The following is a 19,112-nucleotide window of genomic DNA, read 5'->3' on the forward strand; positions in this document are numbered from 1 at the left end:
ATTATTTCGAGTAGCACTTTATACATTACAGGTTCATCCTTTATTTACATTAAATACATATATACAAAGAAATAATCATTTCGGGAGTCGAAGTAAATTCACAACACGCTTTCATCGTTTAATGCCACAGAAATGTCCTCGCGTGTCACCGGTGTACTAATGACCTACATATGCGTTTATATATCTTACATGATTATGTAGAGAAATTAATGCATATAGCTTTAATCATTATGTTAAGCTGAATGGCATGTTGACTGTAGTGGACAACCTGATACGGTGGACGGACACTAACATACAACAAAGCTGAATGCAATTAGGAAGACGTTGCATTAGATATTTTTAACATCACAACATTACTTATAAAATATGCATTTACATTCTACCGGTATATAGAAAACTGCCAATGTAAATATTACTTGTTTCGAGTATTCATAAGCATTTTTGAGACAATATTCGTTGTATGAATATGCAGTGAACAAAGGCAGCTTCAAATTGAAATGAAATATGATGAATTCACAGAGCCTACTTTTAGAAGACTGATTCTGATTCAAAATCATCATTCATATTCAAACATAACCGAAGAAAAGGATTCTGAATTCCGAATCCCTGAATGAAGGATTTAGGTTAGAATAGTTAATTTCCAATTTCTTGACTTCAAGTAAGTCAAAAAGTTAACATTTTAGAACTCCCCGCCGATATCACAGTACATGAAAACCAATACATTGAAAAAATGATATCCCCAGCCTAAAAAATCAATATCATTTACACTTTCTAAAATCGTAATCAAACAAAGATATATAACTATAAGTTCAACTGAAAAGAAACTAGGATAAATGCAATTTTTGATCAGGAATTCTATTTATGATAAGTTATTAAGTCACTTAGATCTTTGATGACTAGATTATCAGCTCCATTCGATCATTAAACGATAATTCCTAACTCATTCAGTGTCTGCTTTATTTTCTTAAAATAAGCTATAACTTGATTACACATATCACCATGTTAACAGATCATTGCGGAAATTGGCACAATCTGAACTTTTGATGGTGGGGTGTCGCGTAACAGTAAAAAAATACATGGACTTCAAAAATTGTTTAAAAAAACTAGAATTTCATACAAAAATGCCACAATTTGTATTATGAATCGATATCTGTCATGGAATATTCAAATTCAAAAAATTAAAGTAATTTTGAAGCTACATTATACATACTCAATAACGACCAGGGTCCAGTTCCACAGTTCCGAGTTAAGATTTGACTCTTGAGTTAACTTCTTGAAAATTAACTAACTTTAACTCGGAGTTAACTCTAACTCACAACTGTGGAACTGGGCCCAGAGGTGCCTAAATCACAGGAGTCAAATGCAATGCAGCGAGCAGATCAAAGATCCAGGTTAAGTGAACTTTATGCGGTCAGTAGTGTTGTGTACAATATATGTACCCAAAATGTGCACTTTTTAAGCAGCTATATTCATCTACATTACCTACACTACTAATAATAGAAAATATCTATTACCTTTTCGTTTGTATGTGCTCGGGCTATAAATCATTCACAATGATTATTCCGAGGTAACCAGGGTTTGTGCCGGTAAAAAGGTAATTGTTTGAGGAACACGATATTCTGCACATGGAAAAGAAATTTTCTCATGATTTACAGACTTCAGTAGTAAGTGCCATTGAAACTTACTGAATATACAAGTCAAAGCAAATGAAATACATTTATATGCTCGCCTATCTTTAGTCATTTTTACATAAGATGTTGATGCCAGTGTTTATCTCAGTCAGCAGAGCGGATATGGGGGATGCAGACCCCCCTAAATTTTGAAGGACCTTCAAAATGCCAGCCAGAAGCTTTTTTGCTTATACCTAATTTTCAAATTTCTGGATCTTTTAACCATAGAATACGATTTCACTGGCTCGTGCACAACCCCTGGACACCCCTTCATGGTTTCATCCACCCTTGACCAGTATTAACAAGCACTTCTTTGTATTCACACGACGATAATGCAGGTAATTCTGTTCTATAAATAACACATTATAAAAGATGTATCGAAATAGTTAAGGAGCGCTGACATGAACATCTTGTAAGTAAGCATCTCATCCATTTCAATAGTTAATCACTCACTCACTGGAGCGCTGTAGATTTGGTCACATTTAATAAATTATCTATACATAGAGTTTTTTCATTACTAAATTATGTATAAAACATGGAAGAATTGTTTGTGCTAGGAACCTCCTGAGTCAAATGATGCACGTTTAGTGACAGCAGCTATAGCTTGTTCAGGCACGCGGTCGGGTTCCGATAATATGGAAGTAGTCGTGCTTAAATGTCGGAAGGAATTCGATACAGCTGAAAATGAAAATTGTCCACTTAACAAAAATAATAACAAATCAAATCAATCAACATGGCTTTGTGACTAATTTTTCAACAAAAAATATTTCAACACAATTATTTCAATTGATCGGCTTAATCTTTAGTCTTAAGACAAGAAATAGGCTGGAAAACACAAGCAGCTTATAAGTACCTGGTCTGAGAGCAACTAATGAGCAGTGTTGATCCAGCCATGAGACAGCAGTTCTGCATAGTTCTTCAATACTAGCTGTCGAAACAGTGTTGTTAAATGTAGTAAATAAATCATCAAATAATTGGCTGAACTGTTCATTGATTAAGGCAGAAAATAACATTTAATTTCATAAAGAGATTAATTGAGATATCGCAAACAATGACATATACTCGGTACTCGGTACATCTTCCCTCGCTGAGATTCGCACTATTGGTTCAAATACCTGCTAGGGAGGAAAGATGACCTTGATTACTTGATTACATGCATAAAGTATAAGGATACAATCCAGAATTTCCAATTTTCTATAGTTCGCTTGCGCTTGTAATCGTCGAACATTTCTTTCATTTGGTCGGCTCTTTGCCTCGTTACTGGCACTCCTGATGCGGGTAGCTGAGCTTGGCACACGCTATAAAAAACAAAACGAAACAGATATTAGCAGCCAGAAGATCCCTTTATTGACTACGACAAGCTATTCATCAACTTGTGAAAACCTACTTGATATCACTGTTTATTGATTCGATTTCTTTTCGAAGTAAATCTGCCTCATTCTGCATTTGACTGCGTTCAGTTTTTAACTTCTGGCAATACTCAGCAGCTAAAAATAGGATCGTGTACATACCCCAATACTTACATTTGATCGATTGCAATCGGTAAGAAAACTGTCCACACAACTTGGCTAATGAAATATGTCTGCTTACCTTTTTGTAGCATAGCAGCTTTACTGATTTTAGGGTTGGGATTCTGGTGCAGAGCCGGTATCAATTGATTCAAAGTATCAAAACCGTGCTGAAAATCATAATACATGAACAATATGACAACTCAATTAACTGGAGCCGCTTTCAAAATTAGTCCATTCATTTGTCTTGTATTCATTGTTTTGTTTCATATTTCTGAATTATCGAGATGAAGAATACCTTAATATTATAACGACGTTTCTGTTCAGATGAAATATGTACCGAGCGTCGATGTTCTCGATATTGCCTACGGTCTAAATTCGTTTTCGAGCGTGTCGTCTGTTTAGGTCTAACCTATCGAAATGAAGAGCGAAAAACAAATTATATTACGCAATACAAATTCTTTGAGACAATGTCGTAGAAGAGTGACACTTACTGTGGCAATAGGTTCTACGGAAGGAGAGCGTGTTACTTCATTTGTTTGGGAGTTCGATACCACTGAAATAAAGAGGACAACAAGTACAGAACAAGTTACCACAATTGAGGTACATTTCTAACCCTCATGTGACATTTTTAAACTTTCCACTGGTCTGATATAAAACAAATTAATGATCTTTAGTGAGCATGCAATGACAGTCAAAAGTGATCAACTATATGCAAACTATTTTAAATCCATATTAACTCACATGGTTGCGAAGTCAAACAGTTGACTAATGCTTCATTCGTGCGAGCAGAAGTTCCCAAAGCCTGGTTCGCTGCACCGATAATAAGATGTTTCTGGAAAGCATTGTCGGAGAGACTGGACAGCTGAAAAAACAACAAAATTGATCATAACAAATGTACAATCACTACATTTAAACAGCAGGTATTTCACTACTCACCCGTGAAGGAGGTGGTTTCAAACCAGCAGGTTGTATCAACGTTGGACTTTTAGCATGTTTTGCTAGGTTATCGTCTTTCTTTGGAGTCGATGTCATATACGTATCTAATAAAACAATCAGACAACTGAATACTGTAGATGTTACAACAATTCACATTAGAAACAAGGCATAAGCAATAATGGTTCTCATGCTCAAACTCCAAAATTACGAGTTCCCATTGCATTTGGATATGTTGTATCCTAGGGCCAATAGCTAAATTTTGTCAGGACAAATTCTTGAACTTCAACCCCATCCCTCAGTTATGTGGTCATCTTCATTCAAGGACGAGTCGCCGATTTTTTAGTGCCTACTTCTACCTCTAGGCGGTGCACTGGGCCTATTGCAGTGCGCAACTAGAACCCATACTAACATTGTACCCAAGTTCCATCAAGATCGACCCACTATTAACAAAACTAAGTAGCTGAAAGACAGACAACAGGGACGGTCTTACGGAAGCCCCAGAACCAGTAAAGACGTCCATCGTCTAAATCTATATCGAGAGTCGTGTCTGCATTTAGAAAACAAAGGTAAATATCAGACTTACCAGAAGTAAGTAACTGAGCTAGAAGATTACGAGGTGATGTAGCGCTCGCTACTGGAACTGGTTTAATCGTAGCTGGTGCAATATTTCGCGTTGTCTTCATTCGAATCGGTTTTCCCTAGAATTGAACTCATCGTCAAAACCAGAACATCACCAGCAAACATTCAACGAAACGAACGTGTTACCTTTGGAATGGCGAATTCGCTGTCAGTTTTTTGAGTAGGTGGCGACTGTTGTATGACGATTGGCTGGAATAAATCACCCCCGGGAAGTGAATTCGAACGGAATTGCGACTGGTTACTGATCTGTTGTTGCTGCAGCGTTGGCATACTCTGAACAGCGTGTAAACTAACAGTTTGTTGCTGTTGTTGTTGCAGAGGTTGTTGAATTACGGTGAAAGCCGATGTCTTCCCGCCACCCGTGTCGCGACTACCCGAACCAACTCTATTCAACGCGTACTCGAGTAGACTAGTTGTATAGGTATTTGAAACTTGTTGTTGTTGCGGTTGCCGGGAATGACTAGCAGTAAATTGTAATGACCCGAGGTCGGGTTCGACTTTGATAAAGTTTGTCGACTGCTGCTGTTGAGGCACTTGTTGTTGCGGTTGTTGTTGTTGTTGTTGTTGTATCGTCTGCACCAAATTTATCATGTGCGGTTGAGTTTGAAACCCGGAGCCGGGAGACAGCAGTAATGTGTTTAATTGAGTGCTATTTATCGTATCCATCGCAGACGGTTGATTGGTTATTGTTTGATTACTGTTCAACAGAATGCTACCGCTCGCTTCATCGACACGATTCAGCGATTGCGTCGGTCTGATCTGTTGAACGGCCGTGTCTAAAATCGACGACGTAACTTGTCCCTGAAAAAGTGCAATTTCAACTTTGTTAACGCCATACATTCCGAGCTGATTAGACCATCTGCTGCCAGGTATATAAATATCAAATATTGATTAGTGAAATGGATATATGTGTTAATACATGCCCCCAACTGTCTCGTATCCGTCAGATAAGGAATTATCGAAGATGCTTGCGAAGTAGTCGTTACCATATCGTTATTATTCACGCCGAAAATATCTGTAACATAAAAGCAGTAGAGATAAATTCGCATTATACCCGCTAGTCGATGTTAGCGGCTCACAATGCATAAAACAATATAAATCATAAAATAAGCTTCTTAAGAATTCACAGTGCTTTTCTACATTTACTTTCAACAGGTTTCTTTCATTTCTACACCGAGGTAATAATAGATAGTATATGTACAAGATTAATATGAATTCTGTTGTCCACTAATTGATTAAGAGGCAACTCAAGCACTTTGTGTTCTCTATGCATCTACTTTTGATCTGACAAATATTTCTAACATTATCAGAAAATGCAAAACAGTGTTCCAAAATATCGGCGTTTATTGTGTACAGATTAGAAATCTACAAGTTAAAAAGTGCAATAAGTCACTCTCTATATCAAAGAAAAGATAGATTGTATAAAGCCCGTTCAGTAGGATCAACATTAGAAGAAACTTCCAACCTATGATATGAAATTATTTCACTCATTTTACTTTTATTTCATCTCGAGCCTAGCTGACGCAACTGTCAATCATCAAATATGCAATTCATGATTATAAGATCAAATCAATAGATTTTGTTTTTAAATATTCGTTCATATCACTCGTACAAGATAAGAGTGAAGATCAATGGTTAAGGTACATCGAACCAGGCATACATACTTAGTTTAAGAGACATGGGCTATCAAGAACTATAGATAGACATTATAGGATATCTGAAATAATTTGTTCTACATTTACTCCGCAATGCTACTTAAACAAACACTACTTAAAAGCCATCATAAAACCTATAACAGCTCACACATCTTTGAATGCTAAATTATTTCATCATTATATTGAAATGGTATTAGTGTACCTAATACTTAATAAACAATGTGGTAACACACTGGTATCAAATAGAGGGAACTATAGCTAACAATTATGCAAACCAATAAAACTGAATCTGAATCTTTCAGACAACAATTTTGATTTTCTACAAATAACTTTCAATATTCGTACGTATTTTTACTCTTTCCTATTCAATGAATAAAGAAAAAGAAGACTAACACTAACATATACTAGAATTCATTACCGAGATATTATACGTCTCGCGTTTTTACCATAACCAAAGATTTAGAATATCATAATTATTCTATTTTCAGAGAATAAATCTCGATGCCGTAACCTCAGTAATGAAAGATACCATGGTGAGTCACTAAACCAGTGAAATGTCAAAGGGTTTCCATCAATATTACTCGCTACATGTGTTTGTATTTATGTCTGGTGATTTTTCAATAATTCTCGAGTTTCGTTATATCTGCGCGTCGCGCAGAATATGAAACTAAACCGACGACGACCGTGAGTACGGGTAATCGTTCGAAAAAAAACCCGCAGACGCAAAAGCGGGGGTTTCAAGCGGAACACTCAACTAACACGATGTTCACATGAGACATGATGATGAAAACAGTCGGTGAAGATGTATGGAAGAGAGATTCATTTGCTTCATTGACTAGTGACAGTGATAAAGTGTAAACACAGTGAAAAATCACCCATCTATACATTATATATACATAAGTAATATATAGAAGCTGCCAGGACAGTAGTAGTAATTAAACAGCGCAAATACCGGTATTACTAAAAGCGTTATTCATACAATACCTGTCTTCCAAATATCAAACTCTTTACGGAAATCTATTTGAAATCATATATCGGAACAAATCATAATGCGGTTTATAGACAGAACATCGCATGGCTACAGCACTCGAAAGCGGAAATTTCGTAATGTGAAAATTTCTCATCGGGTATTACTATAGATAGCAGCATGGCAACATTTCATATGACTGGCTAATGATTGAAGTTTACATCGCAGTGTTGCCAGGTCTAGTGTTGCAGATTTTTGGGTAAGAGATTTTCTAAGGACTGATTTCTAACCGACGATGGAACCATTAATGAAACACAGTTCAGTACGGCATTAGATAGAATATGCCTATTCATTGGCTTACGTCGTTAGCTGTCTATCTTCTTACCAAATCATTGCACTGATAACAACAGACTCGTTTGATGTGGGCGTGGAAAAAGTAGATAAATTTCATTGAATTTCAAGAATAAAAAAGTACATACAATGTACAAATCTATCTTTGAAAAAAAATATACTGTTTCATCAGCGGAATCAATTATTCTTGACTTTTCCAATTATTTTTCATACTTTTATTCTCTGGATATGCGGCAAATTAGGTTTTAGGAATTTCTCAGGATTTTACAAAATGATTATCATGAGTTACTTTTAGTTCCCCTGGCAACACTGACATCGTTTGATGTATAAATTCAACAGAGAGAAAACTTTGAAGATTCGAAGAGAAATTAACGTTAAGCTTACCGGGCAGAGTCTCCATAGTATCCATAAAATCATCGAAATTAGGCTGAAGCTGCATAAGACCCGGTTGTATAAAGTCGGCATTGCCAAGCTGAGCTGAATTCGAGAAAATAAGGATTCATATCATTCGATTATGATACGATAGTGAAGAAAGATATTGACTGAAAGAGAAGATGACAGAGTAATAAACCTACTAAATTATTGCTGCAGGCATTTTACAAATCACAGCAAGTAATAGTTTTTAAGTAAGCTTCATATATATTTTACATTTTTTATTTTACATATTTTATTATTTAGATTAAGAGAAGTTACGTATGCAAACTCAAACGTTCGATTTCATGTACCACCTTCTGAAGAAATTCAGCTAATGCCCAATGCACACGATGCAGGTAAACACGAAAAACAGGGAACAGAAACATGTTTCCAGTATTTCCCTGTGTCATGCGCGTTTATCAGAAATGGTAACTCGAACAATGTAATCATGAAACGCGCGTGATTACGTGTTTCCATGTGTAATGTGCGTTGGGCTTAATGTTTCCGATGCATGAAAATTTCGAAATGCCATCGGTTACCGTCTTACCCATATCTTTCGAACTCGGGAATGGATACGTTTGATTCAACGTCGAGAATAACGTATCGCTGAAATCCATGAAATAATCGTCGTCTATCGCCAGACTGGGCGTAGCTGAACGAGGAATCCGAGGAACTGTGACGGATTCATCGGTGAAACTCATCGATGGCGTTTCCAGATTCATCGTCGTGTCGCACATGCTCGCCTCCGATCGCGATTTATGAATCGAATTGCGATGATACGAACGCCATTTTTTATATTCGGATGTGACGGTTTGTAAACGACGTTTCCAATACTTTCCTTCCAGTACAACAGACTGAAATATATACACAACATTCGTAAAACCCGTATTTAAAGGGATCATCTGTAAAGAATCCTCTTCATAATCATTGATCTCACAGGGGCGGGTCCAGGGGCATGTTGTGACCATGTCGACCAATAAAAAGGGCATATATTCTTAAATAGGGCGGAAAGGCATATCAGCAAAATTTTTGTAATTTTACTATCATTTTAGAGCTTTCTGAGCATCTCTGAGAGGTATTTAGTCAAGAAACATAGGTTATATATATATATATAGGAAAAATATCTATTGCGCATCTCCTGTGGTTAAAACGGCAAATTTTGATACAGAGAAGAAATAAAAAGGCACTTTAAAATTCCGACCGCGTCGGGCGACACGATCTGACCCTGATCTCAGAGAGCCTGGCAGGGACTACAGCATTCCACAAACTATCCTCAACAGTCCATTTCCCAGACCACGCCACATCTTTTATTGACCAGGAGCGGCTAGGACGAACCCTCTACATCGAGGCAAACTCCTATTTTCTGTAGAAATGGCTCTTTTTAGGAAGAAGCTACTACCAACCAATTCATAAGAGATCTCAGAAGTGGTTAAAAATCATGTATAATTTCATTGCTTACCTCAGCTTTTCGATGGAAGTCGTCTGATAAAGGTGTCGCAAATTGACAAATCATTGCGTTTTTCTTTTGGATGACTGCTCAAAAACACAGATTAACAACATGTAAAAAATCTCTCAATTTCTAGATGTCTTTTTGTCGATAATTTTGATTACTTACACTGCATATGCCACTCTCGCCAAATGATATTATTCAACCGCACTTTCATCTTAGGCGTTAAATTCATACCCTTGAAAGCTTTCCATTTTGGCGAAGTTAATTTCCCGCTTGATACATGCAAAAAAAAAAATCATAGGTTTTAAACATTGATTTTCTTTTTTGTTCTAAACTTAGGCAAAGAAAAAATACAAGGTATTTCTATAAGGTGTGCGTTTAACTGATGCTAGCTGTGTTACATAACGCTCAGGATTGATGGTGAATAAAAGTGCAGGCCAGAACTATGCTGTTTCTATAAATACCAAAACACCAACAATATTTAGTGAGAACTACTCCGAAGGCCTCATCTATAAACATAAGGATCTTCGCTTCTGGAAATTAAGTTCACGACGAAAAACTGTGGAATATCCGAGTAGAATATCAATTTTTCAAAACTGCAATGGTGTATTGGAAATCTTTAGGCCCAGGCTTATATATCGTTTCGAGCAATAAAATTGAAGTACTACTTCACAGTACATATATATATATCAATCTACAATTTGGATACTGACATACAAATAACACTGACGATAAACTTGAACCTCCCAAAATATAAAAGTACTCAATAGTCATTATAATAGCTACATAATAAAAGATAAAATTGTTACAAAGTACATGTTATTTACTATGCGAAATAGCGAATAAGTCAGGTATAAAAACGTGTTAAATCTAACTAGCATAATCAGACGAAGTGAATAACACCTTATAGACCTACAGAGGCCTTAATATTAAATGTTCTTTTATTTCGTTGACCATGTTAAGATCTTATTCAAAATCGTCAACCGATGTGACGAATAATTGAATTCATAGCAGGTTTTCTTAAAATAAAAACAGTAAAACATTTTTTATTGTTCTTAGATTGGTTTCTTAGAATGTAATGTAGTGTAGACATATAATCAATACATCAGTGTAATAGCAATAAACAAGGATTTTCAAAATAGCTTTTTAGAATGTAATCAGTATAGACTATATTCAATACATCCGTGTAATAGCAATAAACAAGGATTTTTTCAAAATAGCTTTTTTTAGATTGAATAGGGATGTCCTTGACACATGATTCATATTAGTGTAAGAGATAGAATTCAAAGCAATAATTCAGGTGCACTTATCATTATAGGGGCTTATCAGGATGGGTTAAAACTACAACGGTTTATGTTAGCTGAGAATTGAGCCACTAACCGGAAAAATTACTTGGTTTCATTCTCGAAGCAGGGCTATAGATTTCTATAGAGGGAAGAATGGCCTAGATATTGCGTGTCTCTCGAGAATGAACTGGTCTTGTTCTTAACCTCAGTGAACTACATAGACCTAATGCAGGCAGTACATCTAGTCTAGGCCTACTCATTAGGGCTCAATAGCCTATTGTTGCTATGGTAATCATTTGGCATAGCAAACTATATTCATTGGAATCTAGGGAACCTGAACTCAAGGACCCGACCTGTGACTGTATCATTATTATGGAAGTAGATACCTTCCCACAAAATTCGATTTCCTTTGAATCCCAATATTTAGGCTAGTGAATGCATGCATCCATACAAAACAGTTCAATTACGAATAACATTAATAAATCCGATGTTTAATAGAATAATGAAAATAGAATTGAGCACAGATGTTGTTTGATGATGGTGGTCTCACCTGTATGCTAGAGTCATACATTCGAACAATTTTGTCAACGAAGCGTCGATCGACATCGCGTTCGTGCCCTTCTCGCCGAACCGATACGTGTGCGACGTCATCTTATTCGCATTGATGAAATTGTATCCGAGCGCAACAACATCGTCATCGTTACTTTGAGCCATGATCGGAGACGTGGGCAGCTGATCATCTTCGTCATCAGTAGTAGATTCATCGTGAACCCGAGTCAACATGAAATGTCCACTGTGTATCGGGTCTGGGTGCGGTTTATCCAGCATTTTGGACTTGTTAGCGTGCTCTAAAGCCGAACGATGGTCGATAGAAGTGTTATCTAAACTTACTTCGGTGTTGCTTCGAGTCATAATCGTATCAAAGAACATGTTTTAATCGAAAAAACGTAGGTATAATATCACCCCGTCAACAAATTTAACATTCCGCCATTGCGCAGAATTAAAAGTAATTCGTGCGCCATCTGGCGCTGACGACTTACACTGTGTTTGTAAATAACAGCACGTGCTCTTCTCTGGGGGTGTGGCATGCATGTGTTTACCTCGCGTACCGGAGGCTACTGTTTTCTGCATGGAGCGCTCCGAGGATTATCGGGTGTACCCGGTACCCTGTTATCTTGGAGCAATATTTAACTCCAAGCTATAACGGAGCCATATATTGGTGCATTATGTAGCCTGCACCAGACTTTGGGGATGCCTGCCATCTGATTTGCAAAGCTCGCGGGCTCGTGCCAGTAAGGTCGACCGTGGAGAGGGGCGTGCCGGCCGGCTTTATCTTAACAAATCATTTTTCGGATTGTTTCATGCATTGAAATGGTAAATTAAGCCTTTTCTACTCGAATACAGGTTTGTTGAATGTCACATCACAGACTGCGGCATTTCACGAGTCTCGTGTGAGTTGAATTATTTTTCCAGTCAAAGTTACATTTCCCGCCATTACAACACGTGATTGTGGGTCACGGACAATGTAAAAGTGCAATTAAAAGCCTCGATAAATCCGTCAGATATTAGTCATTTTCGAATTAACGTTGAAAATTGAAATTTCGATGGTAAAGGCGGACCGTGTAATATCAGCAGGTACGATTCATTATTCTTATTTGTGGATTTTCTAGTCCCATGTAGAGAGGGGTCTCTGTGGTGCTGTTATAGTATAGCATAGTAGATCTTATGTGTCGTATACCTTGTCGTGTTAATGTACGGCAGGTGTCGGTACCGGGTGGAGTCATACATTAGCTTTCAGACGGGCCATATACTCATCATTGGACGATAACTAATTCATTAACGAGGATTTAGCAGTCGCATTGTATCCATAAATAGGCCGAGGGCCGCGATGTATTACATAGGAAAATGATCGCTTAAATGTTCATGTAAAATGCCCAGGGTTGCTCTCTTGAGATTTGAGCTTCAATTGTGGACACGTTCTCGCGTGATTTATTGATACCATATATTTTGTTGTCAATATTACCCATTTGATTTTTTCTACATTTTATAGCATGAATTTAACGAACAATAACAACAGATCGTCGTCGAGGGCGGCTGTTATTGTGCGCAGATGTAGACTCCTGGCGATTGTTTGCTGCTTCGTGTTCATTGTATTAGCGTCGAAAACGTTTCGCGTGCCTCGCACGCTATGGAAATATAGTCGACTGACGCCCAGAACTGAATACATGCCTCCAACCACCATAACTATCGTCAAAGAACCGTCTTTACTGTGCACTGATGAGTTATACATTCTTGTTTTGGTTCACACCGATCCATCACATGTCAAAAACAGACATTTCATCCGCCAAACTTGGGGCAATCCTGAAAATTATGAACGAAAGACGAAAGTTTTATTTCTTATGGCCGTATCGCCTTTCGAACTAGTAAATAAACAAGTTGAAAACGAAATCGTTAGGTATGGCGACATCGTACTGGGCGATTTCGTCGAAAGTTGGAAGAATCTGACGTACAAATCAGTGATGGGTTTATCGTGGATGGTAGAAAGATGTCCGCACGCTAAATACCTACTTAAACTAGATGACGATATTCTTGTTGATGCATTCAGGTTATTGGAGCTTCTCGGTTCTTTTACCGATTCGACAAAACGATCTCTGATTTGTTACGTAGTTGAAGATCTGCCGTTAATTCGTGATAAAACTGCTCGGCATTACGTATCGAAAACCGAGTATTTCGATGATCGGTTTGTTGATTACTGTTCCGGTGCTGCCTATATTATACCCGGGAATCTCGTACCGAAGCTACTGATTTCATCGAAACGGGTGCCGTTATTCAAAATGGAGGACGTTTATATAACGGGAATGTTGGCAGTAGATGCGGGAATTTCACATTACAAAATAAATCACGAATACACATTTCGCGAGGAGACCGATTGGACTCGGTATCAGAGCTCGAAAACGTATCATATCATTTTCACTTATCACGCCAAGGAAGAACATCTCGATACGTTATGGGAACACTTTAAAAATCACCATCAATCCAAACCGACGAAAATGAAACGACTAAGTTGAAAGAACAGTTTTAAGTAACTTTTTATTTGTCATTCTTTTTTATCTAAATAGTCATGGCTTTTTACTAAAATAAATCTATATCTTTTCATAGCACACAAATATGAATTCCTACCTGTTGAACACTATTTTTATAAAGCGAAAAAATATATCTTATTGTTCAGTACGGAATAAAAATATAACAAATAACATCAATCTCTTTAACTTTCTACTTCAAAATGTCGTAATCTTTATGAAGTATTGTCCTTGGTTGTAATTTATTACAAATACTGTGCCCGTGCAGTTTTGCGCATTTATTATGTATATCTGTCGCTGACTTTCTGTCATGAAGATCATTATAGATATATTTCAGTAACTGATACGCTCTTATCCTATTAGGATCCAAATCGATGGCTAATTTCAGTCTTTCGATTGCTTTTTTCGGTTTTCCGAGGGTTTTAAGCCAGCTTCCTTCGTACTCGAGAATGGTTGCGTTACGACCCAGCGGTATCATCTTAGCGATGTTTTGTAATTGTAAATTCACCGATGGATCGGTAGAACGCCGTAGAACCTTCATAGTTCCATACGAAAATACTTCTTCAAAACCGATATTTATGATCTTGCGTTTCCTGGACAATATCAAATAGTTGTACTGCGGATTATTGATGAGATGCTTCAAAACTAACGGAGAATTGTGTAACGTGATGTATTCTGATATCCGATTAAGTACGGAAACGTGGACGGTATCAGTTGACGTGAGGAAATTCACCGACGGAAGTTTCACTCGAGAGTTTTTGTCGAATTCGTTGAATTCATAATGAATCAAGGTGAACCACGACACGTCTTTGTGCAACAGCGAATATGCTCCGGTCATGTGGTAGGTTCTGTCCAGAAATATCCCGGTAACATCGTTTTGGGAGCCTACGTAATCCACGCAGATATTTATACCGTTCGAATCCCATATTCCGCCGTAAACCCAACCGTAATTCGATTTATTCTTGGGACTAGGCAAATGCAAGTGACAATCGACGGAATAGATAATCAACAATCCATATAAGAGATATTTGGAAAGGTTTGTCAAATGTTTCATGGCTAAGTTCATCATAAATTCTATTTGCACCGCCACTAGCATTAGGAAGACTACAATCCCGTTATGAAGAAACCTTATTTCTTTATGGCCTTTGTTTGTGTAGAAAATAAGCAGAATTACGACGAGACAGAATAAACGGAAAGTCGTAAATAGTTTCTTTTCGAGTTTGTTTCCCGGAAGTACAAATGCCACGAGGACGACAATCAACGAACATAGCGAAAAACACGTCAACAATGTCATGGTTGTATCGTAGACGAAAATATGACGAATATAAAACTGCGAATCGTTCCAACCGAAAAGATTCGTCGCAAGATCTCGAAATACGTTGAAACCTAGCCATTGGACGGGTGAAATGAACCACTTTCCGTAGCTCCATCTGTCGTCGAAACCACAAAATAATATCGCCAAGCCGAATCCCACTGCGACTAACGCTGACAATCTGATAGCACGATGCAGATTTTGAAATGGCAGCACGAACAACGTGATTGAAAAGGCAAAAAACAAGATGAGATCTACTCGCATATAACACAATACACCCAACATTAACCCACTAGACATAAGTTCCAAGTACTCATGATAGTGTATCTTGTGATTTTTTGGTTTGGAAGTGTCATTTTTTGTAACGATCTTATCACGAACATTCTTATTTATATCTTCTTCATTCGCCTCCGCTTTTCTAGAAACAACACTTTCTCGGCTTCGGAAATGACGCACGATTACTTCTAAAACCATGAAAACAAATGGAGCCAATAAACTGTTTACGAGTGTATGGGTTCCTAATGTCGTCAGATGTAAAGAGAAACTGACTAAAATGGCTGCTATGACAGCTACATCGTTACAATTGGAGATAGTTGTAGCGAGTCGGAAGACTGAGACTGGCAGCAGTGATGCGACTGTTGCATGGAAGACTTTTGCAAACTGAAAAGATAAGAAAAGATAAGAAAACTGCAATGAATAACCATCTTCAAGTTCAAAAATTGTTTTAAAAGTTTGACCATACGATAATTCCAATATTTAAACGTCCAAAAGTCGAAAGATGACTTAAACTTAATAAAATCATTCACATTCAGGGATGCAATAAACATTTTATGCAATTAGTTTAGTTTCCTTGTTATTCCTGATTAATCGAATCGCACAAAGGTGAGTACCACCAGTTTCACAACCAGCCTACCGTCTTAACGCCCAATCGGGCACACCTACCATGAACGGTTTCATCTGTGAATGGAGAAAGTCTTTCAAATGAAACAATATCATGTATATTCGTGGAAGCAGAAATGACCTCATGCTGTACATTCCGTACGACGCTTCTTGACTTTCAACAATTGAGGAATTTCCAGGTGGTGGAAGATATTCATATGCGCGAAATCCGTAACCATACACTTCCGAGTGAGCGACTGCAAACACAAAAGAAGAGATAAAGAGATGATTTTTTCAAGAAATAATTTTTTATCAAATCGGGGAGAAAAAAGTTTTTAGATTGTTTTGGGTCAGGCTTCTCATTTTACTAAAAATATATAATTATTTTTTATTTAATCTTTTTGAAGGAATTTGTACAATTTTTCTAGACAACGGTTTCGCCCGAAGAAATATCGATTTCTCGAGAACTGTATTTTCTTAATTTAGCCAGATATTCGTGAAAGAGCTCAACAGTATCCTGTTGGGACCAAAAATCTAGCTCAGCAGGACCTCGCTAAAAGCGTTTCGGTTCCTCTTCGAACGTATAATTACCAGTTCAAGTACACCGAAACAACTATTCAGAGCTTTTGAAACTGTTGACATTCATTCCCAGGCATCTCGCTGAGAAAATAAATGTGTGGCGTCTTGAAATAAAAAGTTTCAAGTGTCGCCACAGTGTATAACTTCTTAATAGTTCAATATTTTGAAATCAGTCGTGCATTTAATGTACTGTCGTGAGAAAGAAGATTTTTCAACACGCAATAATCAGACGAATAAATTCATTGTGGAGAAATCTCCGAATAACGATAAATAAAGAACGTTTAAAGAAATATCGAGACAACATAAAATGTTAATGTTAAATCGTAAAAAAACGCTTTTGTTGCAGCACTGATCATTCGTCAATAAACCAGTACCAAACTAACAAATCTACTATTCAATATCGTGCTATTTGCAAAGGAAACCGTCAAGATAGAAAACATAAAACGCTTTTTCGCTCTGGTTCAGAGATTCTGTATTGAGTGGTGCCATAAAAAAACTGCAATGATGTGTAGGGGAATTTTTGTTTTGTCCCGATTTAGGTTTTGCCGAATGCATTCCATTTTCCATCTAATGGAATACGAGATGTTGCATATTATGCAGGCGATTAACAGAACCGATAAATCAACTTTAGAAGGCAAATTAATTGTTTCGTGTAAAACCAACATTTCCTGCTAGACAGGATGCACATAGGAATATTGATTGAGTGCGCGGATTTATTTTCTAAAACCCAATTTGCGGTCGACAAGGAATTTATCTAAAGCAAAATACAATAAGACCAATATATATATAACAACACATGCAATTGATTCAACTTCAATTTCAAGCTTTTCGAATATTCATTTCAAGAGTGATAGTGGTATCATTGTGAAGTATGTTTAAAGATGAGTCTGGTAGAATAAAGAAATCCTATGGGAAATGTCAGTGTTTTGGTCTCTTGGTTGAAAGAGGAGTTTTACCTGTTACTGGTTGTTTAAGCATTGAATGATGTGACACTATACATGATCATGTTAAACAATTCAGATTGAAATTGAATAATTTATTGGTATATGTAATATAAACACGTAACACGCTTTCATCACGTTAACTTCCTTATAGATGTCAGCTTTTTATTTCAGAACGGTATCAAGCAATAACAATGAACTATGAATAAATGCATTCTCGATATAGCAATTATATTCATAACCGATAAATTCAATGACTGAGTAAATAATAGTGATAACAACTTCATGATAGATGACAGCTCTAAAGCCATATACTAAAAGTCGTTTCGTTTTCTCGCCATATGCCTCAATGAATTGGGAATCAGAGTTAAAATGCTGGTTAATAAAAAATATCAAGGATTTATCAAACTATCTGAACTTACTCTCAACCGATTGGAAGACCTCATCCGGGTGCAGGATCCACATATTTTCTTTATCAGCTGCGATATTTAAACGTATCGCTACTGTGACAGCGAATATGATAAGCGGCACCCATCGCGACTGAGGGAATATTAAACTAGCATCGTTGTGTTCCGCCCGAGATGAGGACATGTCTTTCGAAGTGTCAGTTGTTGACATTTTAGATGAATTCCTAGTAGTAATGTGCGTTTGTTTCCTCTGACGTTGTTGTCTGCCTCGTCCATATCTGTCCCCGAATGTCATATTGGCATCTGCCACCGTTTACACACATGGAACACATGTTGATCGAATTACAAAGTCCTCGCGGTATATATAAGCCGATGGCACACGTGGTACACCGAATGAAAATTAATATCTGATTGGTTCTTCGCTAATTAGATATCGAAACACGCAGGATTGGTCGAATTGATGTCCATGCAGAATTTAGAGAGCCGGGTTATTCGCCTAGCGGGTACGTTATTGTACTGACAAAACGTTATACCCCCCCTGTATGTCGTTAAATACTTGTCTAGTCTCGTACACAATGAATCACAACCAGAAATATTTATTCTAAATATATAGAATAAACACGTTTGGTAATCGGGGTTATTCTTCTATTGTTGATATATAGTACACGGAGTCGCTTGATGAATTTGTGACGATTTTTTTAATCATAAATAAAGGCATTTTGTTCAAATATTTTTGGAATGCGTTTGATTGTTGGGACCCGAATGAAATTTCCGAGGTTGGAGAAATTAATTTCGCGGAAGATCTCGGAAACCCTAATTTCGTCAAACACCTGAACTCACTGAACTCGAGCCCTTAGAAATGGGATTGATGTCAAAAAATAATCGCGATAAAAGGAACGAAGATTTTAACCTATGTCTACAAAATATACGTGCGTTGCAGGTTACTCGAATAAACCGCCAGAGAAAATATTCCTGAATATGTTTTTTTTCTATTCTGTAAGGATTGTTTCATGGCTTCGAAAATCAGATTAAATA

At 37.2% G+C, this 19,112-nt stretch overlaps 3 protein-coding genes across 5 annotated transcripts; 1 reads left to right on the forward strand and 2 right to left on the reverse strand.

Annotated features, from left to right (window-relative positions):
* Positions 1–18: 18 nt before the first annotated feature.
* LOC141900376 (carbohydrate-responsive element-binding protein-like) lies at positions 19–11,861 on the reverse strand. 2 transcript variants are annotated; one of them, XM_074787247.1, is made up of 18 exons: positions 11,430–11,861; positions 9,759–9,865; positions 9,603–9,676; positions 8,691–8,997; positions 8,114–8,206; positions 7,396–7,428; positions 5,680–5,771; positions 4,883–5,557; positions 4,701–4,815; positions 4,118–4,221; positions 3,923–4,043; positions 3,673–3,734; positions 3,477–3,590; positions 3,261–3,348; positions 3,058–3,157; positions 2,845–2,968; positions 2,524–2,653; positions 19–2,348 (listed from the first exon to the last, which is right to left on the reverse strand). In XM_074787247.1, the coding sequence occupies exons 1-18, from the start codon at positions 11,807–11,809 to the stop codon at positions 2,224–2,226; spliced, it is 2,844 nt and encodes a 947-aa protein (XP_074643348.1). In that variant the 5' UTR covers positions 11,810–11,861; the 3' UTR covers positions 19–2,223. The 2 variants fall into 2 exon arrangements, with proteins under 2 accessions (XP_074643348.1, XP_074643349.1); XM_074787248.1 differs by lacking the exon at positions 7,396–7,428.
* Positions 11,862–12,440: 579 nt separating this feature from the next.
* On the forward strand, positions 12,441–14,036 carry LOC141898849 (beta-1,3-galactosyltransferase 5-like). Of its 2 annotated transcripts, none has more exons than XM_074784981.1 (2): positions 12,441–12,514; positions 12,930–14,036. In XM_074784981.1, the coding sequence occupies exon 2, from the start codon at positions 12,931–12,933 to the stop codon at positions 13,945–13,947; it is 1,017 nt and encodes a 338-aa protein (XP_074641082.1). In that variant the 5' UTR covers positions 12,441–12,514; position 12,930; the 3' UTR covers positions 13,948–14,036. The 2 variants fall into 2 exon arrangements, with proteins under 2 accessions (XP_074641082.1, XP_074641081.1); XM_074784980.1 differs by lacking the exon at positions 12,441–12,514 and adding an exon at positions 12,719–12,804.
* LOC141898848 (uncharacterized) lies at positions 13,982–18,626 on the reverse strand. The gene is made up of 3 exons (XM_074784979.1): positions 18,093–18,626; positions 16,214–16,407; positions 13,982–15,931 (listed from the first exon to the last, which is right to left on the reverse strand). The coding sequence occupies exons 1-3, from the start codon at positions 18,370–18,372 to the stop codon at positions 14,153–14,155; spliced, it is 2,253 nt and encodes a 750-aa protein (XP_074641080.1). The 5' UTR covers positions 18,373–18,626; the 3' UTR covers positions 13,982–14,152.
* Positions 18,627–19,112: the final 486 nt, after the last annotated feature.

The sequence above is a fragment of the Tubulanus polymorphus genome, chromosome 2, assembly GCF_964204645.1.
Source record: "Tubulanus polymorphus chromosome 2, tnTubPoly1.2, whole genome shotgun sequence".
In the NCBI taxonomy this organism is placed as follows: Eukaryota; Metazoa; Nemertea; class Palaeonemertea; order Tubulaniformes; family Tubulanidae; genus Tubulanus; species Tubulanus polymorphus.